This window comes from Lampetra planeri, unplaced genomic scaffold (assembly GCF_965212315.1).
Source record: "Lampetra planeri unplaced genomic scaffold, kcLamPlan1.2.h2 scaffold_1443, whole genome shotgun sequence".
Lineage (NCBI taxonomy): Eukaryota > Metazoa > Chordata > Hyperoartia > Petromyzontiformes > Petromyzontidae > Lampetra > Lampetra planeri.
Genome location: NW_027614166.1, coordinates 17,519 through 29,325, shown reverse-complemented (window position 1 = coordinate 29,325; position 11,807 = coordinate 17,519). Strand labels below are relative to the sequence as shown.

The 11,807-nt window shown below is 48.2% G+C and overlaps 1 protein-coding gene across 2 annotated transcripts in view; it reads right to left on the bottom strand.

The window, feature by feature from the left end:
- Nucleotides 1-6: 6 nt before the first annotated feature.
- Nucleotides 7-11,807, bottom strand: part of LOC144739362 (uncharacterized) — a 29,042-nt gene continuing 17,241 nt past the window's right edge. For both annotated transcript variants that reach the window (XM_078622320.1, XM_078622321.1), the window contains exons 4-6: nucleotides 6,416-6,708; nucleotides 2,833-2,958; nucleotides 7-739 (exon numbers count right to left, since the gene is read on the bottom strand). In XM_078622320.1, the coding sequence (XP_078478446.1) occupies nucleotides 485-739; nucleotides 2,833-2,958; nucleotides 6,416-6,708 (674 nt within the window). In that variant the 3' untranslated portion in view covers nucleotides 7-484. The remainder of the gene's footprint in view (nucleotides 740-2,832; nucleotides 2,959-6,415; nucleotides 6,709-11,807) is intronic.

Genomic DNA, 11,807 nt, shown 5'->3' with positions numbered 1-11,807 from the left:
CAGATATTTCAGGTATATGTGCACTCCTCACGAAATCCAAAACGGGTTAAACCCAGGATGGATCGTAGGCAGGCCAGCATCATTGTTGTAAACTGTCGCAGATCTTTCTTTAAAGGGGTTCACATTTCACAAGCATAGAGAAAGGAGGGAATGACCGTAGCCGAGAAGACCTGAAGCCTCGTGCGGAGCGACAGACCAGGTAGATTCCACGCAGCGTTACGCAACCGATGAAAAGATGTTGCCGCTCGATTGATTCGGAGTGAGACCTCTGCTGCTAAACCGGAGCCGGTCATGAGCACACTGCCCAGGTATGGGAAACTCTCCAATCTCTCCACAACTGCCCCATCACCGATTGGGAGTTGTGTGGGTGGAGTGTCCGATGGTACAAAATACCCAGGCAGGTGCTTAGTTTTGGTGAAGCTGATGGTAAGGCCCCACCTCTTAGTGGCACGCTCCAGTCTCAGAGAGACAGACACACACAGAGTCACACACAAACAGATACAAAGACAAAGACACACACACAGACACAGAGTCTCACTGTGAGACCACACGCACCGCACCCACCCAGCTGCTGCTGCTGCTGCTGTGGGGGGAGTCGCTCCCCGTGGAGATGGAGCTGCTGGGGACCTCCAGCCGGGATCCAGGGGGTGGAGGGTGCCCCCCGGCACATGGGGACGTAGTCGTTGCCCCTCATGAGGACGTAGCTGCCCCCCACCTCGTCAGCCACCTCCTCCGGGCCCTGGAAGGGATTTATCGTCGCGATCAACGTTGGATGCCAGAGCTTGGGCAATGTTTTTTTTTCCTTCCCATGGGGCTTAGGGCTTGTGCAATTCAATGTCTATTTAACACGTCGGCTTTAGCGACAAAATATTATCCATAATAGAGTTTTTTTTAAGGTGGTTGTAATTACCGGCAAAACGTCATACTCAAATGGTGAGTGTAGTGGGTGTACTCTCCAACATTCTAGATTTGAAGCTTTTGTGACTGCAAGGATTCATATTCTTAGGTTGTTTCGGTAAAGTCACGTAGGTAAAAAAATTAAAATTAATAAAAGTAAAATAAATAAATAAATTGCTTACGTGACTTTACCGAAAAAACCTAAGAATATTACTCTCCAACACAACGGTTAGTGCTGAACTAGTAACGAATTGGCACATTTTGATTACGTGAGAAACCTTTACTAATTAGGCGATGGGATATTCAGGCGATATAACCCAAGAACCTCTCTTGTGAATTCATTGTCGAGTTCGGAGATACGAACAAATCCAGGCTCTCGGGAACATAACCCGTTTGTAAGTCGATGCCTGTTTGTGTTACACACAATTGTATGTTCCTTCTTATTTATGAGTTTAACAACAGCGCTTCCCTTTTACATTGAACTGTAACACGTTGGACCACGCTGACCATACGTACAATTATACAGTGAGCTGAGAGATACGAACAATCTTCTTGGTTCTTTCGGTAAAGTCACGTCCAAATGGACGCTGTCTTTCCGACAGACCTGTTCTTCACCTGAGGACGGCTGCTTGCGTTGTGGCCGAAACGTCGTGAGAATTTTATTTTGTTATGTTTTATTTTTATTATTTGATTATTTCCCTTCTACGTGACTTTACCGAAAGAACCAAGAAGATGATTCCCTGCAGTCACGAAAGCTTTACATCGAAATTTAACCGCTGGCTGGTTTCTACCCTCGTTAGGGACTCATCGCTACAGAAACAGCCACCGACGCGTTCGCTACGTGTTGGGGAGATTTGTGCTTCGGATCCAGCGGGCCGCCCCGGTTAATGCCGCAGGTTTCAATATAACTCTGAAGATCCCGCAAGACCCAGATTTACTCCTGCCCGCTGGATGTACTCTCGCTACAACGTACTCAACGTGGTGATACTTCGTTTTGCCAGAGTTCTATGTGTCACCACCCCCATCGACACCCAGGAGGAATCTCGGCGACTGCCCCAGGCATCTGAACAGAGCGCTCGAGATGATGTTTTTATTTATCTTATCGATCGCAGGGAACGGGGCGGCCCGTAGGCTTTTGCCACCAATATTATGCATGATGGAGGTTTTTGGGTTAAATCGCGTAAATATGAATGTGTGTTGTTAAGCCCACCACCACCTCACACAGGCAATCAGTAAGAGGTTTGTCACGTAAACAAAACGTGCAAATTCGAACGGCTCTTTGGGAACGTAACCCGTTCGTAAGTCGAGGACTGCCCATAGAAATAAGAGGGTGGCGTGGGGTGTGGGGTGGGGGTGGGGTGGGGTGGCGTGGGGTGGTGTGGGGGTGGTGTGGGGGTGGTGTGGGGTGGGGTGGGGTGGCGTGGGGTGGGGGTGGGGTGGGTTGGCGTGGGGTGGTGTGGGGTGGGGTGGCGTGGGGTGGGGTGGTGTGGGGTGGGGTGGGATGGGGTGGGGTGGCGTGGGGTGGGGTGGTGTGGGGTGGGGGTGGTGTGGTGTGGGGTGGGGTGGCGTGGGGTAGTGTGGGGTGGGGTGGGATGGGGGTAGTGTGGGGTGGGGTGGGATGGGGGTGGCGTGGCGTGGGGTGGTGTGGGGTGGGGGTGGTGTAGGGTGGGGTGGGGTGGTGTGGGGTGGGGTGGTGTGGGGTGGGGTGGTGTGGGGTGGGGTGGGATGGGGTGGCGTGAGGTGGGGTGGGGTGGCGTGGGGTGGTGTGGGGTGGCGTGGGGTGGGGTGGGGGTGGGGTGGGATGGCGTGGGGTGGTGTGGGGTGGGGTGGTGTAGGGTGGGCGTGGTGTGGGGTGGTGTGGGGTGGGTTGGCGTGGGGTGGTGTAGGGTGGTGTGGGGTGGTGTAGGGGTGGTGTAGGGTGGCGTGAGGTCTTACCGTGTTACCGAGGGTCGTGCCCCCCCCTAGCGAGGGTGACGAGGAGAGGGGGGCGACACGCTGCTGTATGGGCATTGACATGGTCCTGGGGGTGAGGTACGTCGCATCGTCACCCTCGCTGCCCCCCTACACACGCACACAGACACATAGATACACACACAGACACACACAGACAAACACAGACAGACATATAGATACACACACAGACACAGACAGACACATAGATACACACACAGACACACAGACAGACATATAGATACACACACAGACACACACAGACAGACATATAGATACACACAGACACAGACAGACACATAGATACACACACAGACACACACAGAGAGACACATAGATACACACACAGACACATAGATATACACACAGACACACACAGACACACGCACACAGACACAGATACACACACACAGACACACACGGACATACATTTAGATACACACACAGACACATAGATATACACACAGACACACACAGACACACGCACACAGACACAGATAGACACACACAGACACACACGGACATACATTTAGATACACACATAGACACATAGATATGCACACAGACACACACAGACACATGCACACAGACACAGATAGACACACACAGACACACACGGACATACATTTAGATACACACACAGACACATAGATATGCACACAGACACACACAGACACACGCACACAGACACAGATAGACACACACAGACACACACGGACATACATTTAGATACACACACAGACACATAGATATGCACACAGACACACACAGACACACGCACACAGACACAGATAGACACACAGAGACACACACGGACATACATTTAGATACACACACAGACACACACAGAGTTCTGCTTGCTGGGTTTCTTTTCCATCTCGGCCACCGCCACCGCTTTCCCGTAAAATCACCCCCCCCTCCCCCCGCCAGGGTAGGCGACACTTCCCCATTGAGCTTCCTCCAGACGAATCCCCGCAATGCGCGTCACCTCGAGGGATGCTCGGGGAAATCAAGCGGTGTCCGTGACGGACCACGTGCTGCTGATCAAGTTTCAAGTATTAGGTGTAGCCCTGTGAGCCATTCGGCTCTTGAATCGGGTGCAACCACAACATACAAAAAAAATATGAACAAGAAAACATCTTAAAGTGACTATGTGACTGAGTGCAAACAGAAGATCCAAGAAAAGACGGCAAAATATTGCAGAAAAAGCAGCGTACACCAACGCTGTGTGCAAAAATCCCAGTGGGATGCAAGTCAAACAACAACACCAACAAGCACAAGACAACTTAGATTAAGGCCATCAGTCTAACTCTGTACTACAACAAACAAACATGGCCATACCGAAAAACTTTTCAAAAATCACCAAAATAAAGCCATAAAAGCAATGAAACAGTGATCATAGGAACTGTGACCGAATTTTCACAATAAACGACGTGAACAACATGTACTACCAAACTCCGCAGCCATAGCTGGCTGCATGAATCACTCCACAACAGCAGGAGACATTGAATGACGAAACCGGTCATTGCCCTAGAAACGTTTGGGCAGTTCACCAACATTGGTTCATATAGAGCTTGGCTCTGCTGCTGATGATGACACACGGACTGTAACGCCCATCGTATAATAATAATTATTATATATTGTTGTTATTACGGTATTAGCCAGGGCGGCCTGCCAGATCTGTACCACGAACATCTGTGACACAAAGGAGGCTGTCTTGCTCAGGTGTAGGCCAATCGGTTCCAAGGGCAATGCGTCAGAGGTCGTAAACAGGTTTTGTTTCCTTACCCGTACCCGTACCCGGCCGCACCAGGGTCGCAAATGGGTACCCGTACACGTACCCGGCCAGGTACGGGTAGCCGTTCCCTACCCGTACCCTACCCGAAATGAGTGACAAACAGTTACTCACCAGTGACTCACGGCCTACCCGTACTCGGCCGCACCAGGGTCGCAAACGGCTACCCGTACCCGGCCGGGTACGGGTAGCCGGGTATCGGGTAGGGTACGTGTATCGGGTACCCGATTGCGACCTCTGCAATGCGTGCATCGTTATCAAAGCGCGTGTTTGTGTGCGTTGACCTCGTACTGTTTGTCTTTGGGCGTTGTCGCTGGTCTACCACCGGTGGTGAGACGAGGCCTTAACGGAGGAGGCTGTAGCTCTGGTCTAGACCAATGATTTCCAATGGCAATGACATGATTACACTGGTCAACACACTTTTTCTGGCATAAGGTATTCCAACGGTTATAAGGTAATTTTGGGGTGCTGATTCCAAATCTGGCATCAGTTTTTGTCTATCACATCAGGTTTATGAGATATCAAATATTGCATTTTCAAAAAAAACTGCAGAAGAAAAATATTAAATAAATGTGGATATCTACATAAATGATATTATAAACACACTATCCTAAAAATACAGCACCATATTTTAACACTAAAGCAGTCACTGACTCGCAACAACTTGCAATCGTAAGTGACAGAGTTAATTTCGGGTAAAATCAATGAAAATGGGGTATGCCGATAGCATAACAATGAGACGTGATAGAGCAAATCTGAGATCAGATTTGGAATCGGCACCCTGAAATTAGTCTAGAACAGCTGCAAAAGTCCAGGCCAGAATTTTGTTGTTGTTGTTGTTGACCAGTGTTATCGAAGCGTGTGTTCGTCTGCGTGTTTCACCACAAGGAAGATGCGTGGTTCATGCAGACTACTTGACCATGACGCCTCGTGGTGATAATCGCTGTCTATTTGGTGTTTGGACATGTTAACTCCTCCTTGCAGTATCATCATGGGACCTCCTTTGCCAGTACCAAAATATACTAATAGGGGTTTTCCCCTTTTTTCTGGCAACAAAACTGACACCTTTTATGTACTGTCTTTGAAAGTGATTGGTCCACACCAGAGACAGCTTTCTTTAGAGCCTAGTCTCATATGGTGTTCGACCAGATGACGCCAAAAGGCGCACAGTTCAAAGACAACGCACTACAAGAGTAATGAGAGCTCAGGGTGAGCAGCTACATCATGGGACCTCCTTTGCCACTACCAACATCTACTAATAGGGTTTTTCCTCCTTGCAGTGCTGTTCTTGGCTGGAAAGGCTCAAGCCGATTCGTCTTTGTTCAAGCATCAACACTGGCAACGCGTCACCACCCCGAAGATGAATGCAGACGTTAGCGATGTTGATGATGGTGGTGTTGATGGCGTTGATAAGGATGTTGATATTAAATATGTTCATGACGGTATTGATGTTAATTATGTTAATGATGGCGATGATGATGATGCGAATGATGATGTTAATACTGGTTTTGATGATGATGTTGTTGATTATGTGAATGCTGATGCCGCTGTTAATAATCATGTTAATGATGGTGTTGATGATGATGTTGATTCTAATTATGTTTATGATGGTAATGTTAATGATGTTTATGATGATGGTGTTAATGATGTTTATGATGATGGTGTTAATGATGGTGTTTATAATGTTAGCAATGTTAATGATGGTGTTAATGATGGTGTTGATGGTGGTGGTTGCGTTTACAACACCGCTCACAACAACGACGACGACGTCACCTGGCTTCTGGGCGGGGCCCCCAGCGCACTGCTGGGCTGCGATTGGCTGCGCAGACGATGTGGGTGGAGCCTCTGCTCCGCCCCGTGCAATTGGTCGAGCGAGTGGGCGTGGCCTGGCGAGGGGGCGTGGTCACCCGGTAAGGGGGCGTGGCTCCGGGCAGGGACCGGAAAAATGGCCGACGTGCTCCTGGAGATGGCGCCGGACCTGTGATGAGAGGAGCCTCCTGATTGGCCGGCGTTGGCGGAGTAGGCCGGGCTTGGAGATTTCGATTGGTCGGCGGGGTGGGTGCCATCTGTATGACGAACACAGACGAATTGTGACGCACTGCGTACTAGCTAAACTATTAAACTATTTTTATTTTACCAGGTAAGGTCCATTGAGCTTACAAGCGACTTGGCTACCACAAATGAACGCTCAATAGAATGTATAGCGGCAATCAAATACTGTGAACGCGTGATGTTGATTCTCTATGTTGGGGGTGGGGAATCGGAGAACATGCAAACTCCAAATATACAGCAGACATCATTAGGGTCGGGATCGAAACCACAATCTCCTGCATACGAGGCGAGGGGTATAACTTCTCATCACAACCATAGCACCCCAGACACACAAGAGACACACAGAGAGACACAAAGAGAACACACAAACTATAAATATATACCCATTCACTAACTCACCCACCAATTTACTAGCTCACTCACCCACTCATTCACTAACTCACTCACCCATTCATTCACTAACTCACCCACTCATTCACCAATTCACTCACTGACACATTCACTCACTCAATTACTCACCTACTCACTGACCAACTCACTAACCAAACCACCCACCCATTGATTAACCCACTCACTCACCCACCCACTCACCCACGAACTCTAATTCCTCCAAACCTCGCTGAGGTTATTGTGTTTTTGGCGATCCTCTTTACCTCCGTGTGTACGTCTGGGCCACCACCAGTGATAGCAATTATCTGAACCGATCCTGGCCCTCCTCTAGTTCGAATCAGCCTCGAATGAGTACACGTGGTGCGTAGTAAACATCGCCACTGGGGATACAAAGCCTGTCAGGCAGGAATGGTGCTGGCCTTCGTAGGTTCTCGCGAATCTAATTTTTTTCGACAGTCTGTTATGTTTGCTGTGGGGAGCGGTGGTTCAATGGTTATCACGCTGCGCTACGAACCTGGCGACCCGAGTTTGATTTCCGCTCACGGACACCAACACCACCGGCAATTACCTAAACTGGTCCTGGGTATCCCCTAGGTCAACTCAGCCTCAAATGAGTAGCTGGTGTGGTGTGTGTAAAACATGGCCAATAGGGAGACAAAGGTGGTCGGGCGTGCGTGGTGCTGGCCATCCAACCCCCCTCGTGTGCCACCGTGCTGGCCTTCGTAGGCCCTGCTGCTACTCGCCGCTAACAGTACTTGCTACACGGGGGTGGGGGGGGGGGGGTCTTTGCATGTATCTGTGTGTGTGTGAGAAAGAGACTGTGGCTAATGTATAGGAGATTGCAAATCACGTTTCCAGGAATCCGAGTCTGCACTTAAAGAAAATGCCATGCGGTGGTTAGTGGTGAAATATTCTCTGCGTGTGGCTTCACAATAACGTGGCCCACGTGGTCGATGTTGTTGATGTTTCCTTATTCACCAAGGTTCCTGTACCTGACACCATCGCAATCATTGAAGACTTGGTTCATCAGGGACTGAATGCTGGGGTACCCCCCCTGGTGAGACACTGCTTAACCAATACATACTTCACCTGGAATAAAACTTTCTACAAGCAAATTGAAGGCACCCCAATGGGCTCCCCCCTATCTCCGGTTGTAGCTAACATCTTCATGGAGAAATTTGAGACGGACGCCATCCAGACTGCCACTCTACGCCCGACCTTATGGAAGAGGTACGTAGACGACACTTTTGTCATCTGGCCACATGGCCGGCCTGCTCTAGACCAATTTCTTGACCACATCAATTCCATACACCCAACCATCAGATTCACCATGGAAGTCGAAAAAGATGGCAAGCTACCCTTTTTGGATGTCCTAATCAAAAGGAGACCTGATGGTTCAATGAGCCACTCTGTCTACAGGAAATCCACCCATACGGACGCTTATCTAAAACCGGATTCCCACCACCATCCATCCCAGAAGAATTCCCTCATCAAGACTCTATATCATAGAGCCCAATGCATATCCGACCATGAACACATTTCCAGTGAACTCAAACACATACGCCAAGCTCTTAAGGCTAATGGTTACTCCGACTACACAATCCGTAAAGCCATCTCTCCAACCATCAAGAAGGATCCTGTTGAGGAGCCTTTCAAGACCATCACCTTACCTTACATTGCTGGGGTCACAAAAAAGATCTCCAAAATCCTGATTAAACACAAGATCCAGGTCCGATTCAACACAGTACATAAAATCCGTGATCTGGTACCGTCTGTAAAAGATGTGGTTCCAGACATACAGCACCCTGGTGTCTACAAACTAAGTTGCCTCTGTGGTAGCAGTTACATTGGACAAACCAAACGACATGTCTCGGACCGCATCCGTGAACATAAAGCTGACCTGAAACACGGTAGGACAAACACCTCAGCTGTGGCAGATCACTGTTACAACTCAGTGGGCTCACATGACATTGACTTCTCCAAGACAGAGGTTCTCTGCAAGCCACCTGGCTATCATGAGAGATTCGTTCATGAGGCGATCCACATATACAAACACAGAGACAATTTTAATCGAGAAGATGGATTCTGGCTTAGCAATCATTGGAAGGACGTAATAAACCATTTTGATACACATTAGGGTAGGTAGAATAATACATAGTGTTATGTTGAAATGTGGTTTATTGCAATACAGTATATAATTTAATGTTGGGTTTATCTATGGCAGTATATAGTACGGTATATGCTCGGTTGATGTAAGAGAATAAAGTTTAGATGGAAGCATATTATATAACTTTTACGACGTAGTATTGTAATGTATTACTTGCTGTTAGTAACTCAGCTTATTGTAGAGTATAGTAAGTATACTGATGGTGCTATGCAGTTTATATTTTAGTCTTTTTATGTAGTTTATACCTTAGTTTTCTACGGTGTTGTTTAGTTACTGCAGCTACATATCATTGGCATTCCTTTCCTTTGTCAATGCTAATCCCTGCACCCCCCCTTGGTGCTCTTGATCCTGCATAGTGCGTGGGCATGGTATGACTTTGAAGCCCCCCCGCCCCCTGCGCATTTCGCATGTATATGCTAAACTCATCTTGATATGCACATTCTTTTTGTTAAGGCGCTCTTCTACCACCCCCAACCCAGCTTATATGTAAGTTCCTAGCTTGAAGTGTCTCATTCTTCACCTGAGGACGGCTGCTTGCGTTGTGGCCGAAACGTCGTGAGAATTGTTTAATTTTATTATGTTTTATTTTTATTATTTTATTACTTCCCTTCTACGTGACTTTACCGAAAAAACCAAGAAGATGTAAACACTTATTCTAATGTTTCATCATGATGTTGACGTTGTTGGTTTTACCCAGGAGAGACATCGCTGAGTCTCTCTGGTGGATCCTGTCAACTTTCTGTACGACTGGATGTGATATTCCTACTGCTGTTGCTGCTTCTGCTGTTTGATGCCAATTGAGTTAAACCCATGCAGATCTCAAACTCATACGAGCCTAAGCGTGCTTCAGACCCGGCCGATCCTATGCAGGCCCAACTACTAAATCCTCACACAGCACATCAAAGATGGCTTCTGACCGAAGTTGATCATTGGGTCCAGCGTTTGTTGAGCTATCTTGCATACGAGACTGTTCAACACCACATCTTGACCCAAAAACTGTACCTCATAACTGGCGACCTAGATCTTCGCCAGACCATTCGTAGCCTCACTAAAGAACAGATGCCTCTATATGGAACTAAACGGGAAGAAAAGTAGAGAGCGTTTCCAAAAGAATGGCTTACCACAAGGCAGTGTGCTCGCCTCACTTTCACTCAATATCTACACCAATGATCAGCCGCTTCCTGCTGAATGTCAGCGGTTCATCTATGCTGATGATCTCTGTTATCACCACACAGCAGAGACATTTCGAGGATACAGAGAAGAAGATCTCCGACAATCATCACCTAGCCAGTGAACTGGAACACGTACACCAAGCCCTCAAGATGAATGGATATTCAGACTACACAATCCGTAAAGCTATCACCCCAACCGTTGGGAAAGAACCATCTGAGGACCCAATGAAAACCATTACCGTGCCATACTTAGCAGGGGTCACCAAAAATATTTCCAAAATCATGAGCAAACACAAGATCCAGGTTGGATTTAACACAGTACATCCAATTCGTGATCTGATCCCATCTGTGAAGGATGTGATCCCTGACATGCAATACCCCAGCGTCTACAAACTAAGCTGTGTCTACGCCCATTTTAAACCTTTATAAACAGTTTGCCTTTAGAGGCTTACCCCATTTTGTCTTCACCTGATGACGGTTGCTTGCGTTGCGATCGAAACGTCGTAGTTATTGGTATTTTATTTGACCTATTTACGTGACTTTACCGAAAGACTCAAATAATACAATGTGTGCTTGTCAGGAGAAGCAAACCGTGGATCATCTCCTGAGGTGACCTGCAGCAACCACAATACACTTCCTCAAGATTTGGCAATGCCAAACACCAGAAGTCTGTGCAGAATATTGGGAAATACAATAGAGGTTGGACAAGAGAAACGATGAAGAAGTGGAGTGCAGCGCTAACCACACTCGCACAATCACCCATGCACTCAACAACAACAGCAGCCATTCGTTACTAAGTGATGGTGATGTCACCATGATGCTTGTGCCAGGCAAGCTGCACTTTGAGGCCGTGTGAAATGTCGAGGGCTCTCTGCTGACAGAAGGTCACAAAACAGACCCAGGTGTCATGGGTTGACTGAGATGCCTGGAAGATGCACCACCTGTGGCCCCCTGTTGTGCCAACTTGCTGCGTTTTAGCTGCCTGGCGCTCCACTCGTTGTGAGCGTCACTCCTCTGCCCTCCGTTGTTGTTGGAGGGCGACTGCCTTCAACTGCCCAGTAGCATCCTTCACGAGCCTCCTCCTCCACAGAGGCCGATATTGAAACTGCTGGTACCGGTCATCGGCAAGTCCACTCAGCTCCACATCCTCCTGTACCATATCATTTAGCCTCTCTAATTAGCCAACCAAAAGCTGTTTGGGCATGCAGTGGCTGGGCATGCAGGCTACGTTACCCAGCCAACACAGCATCACCTGCCGGAGGAGCTCACTGACGGAGCTGTGTCTAGATCTTTCAAGGATCTGTGAACTCCTCCCACAATCAAGCCTGGTTTAACCCAGGATGGATCGTAGGCAAGCCAGCCTGAATGTTTCTAACCGGCACCG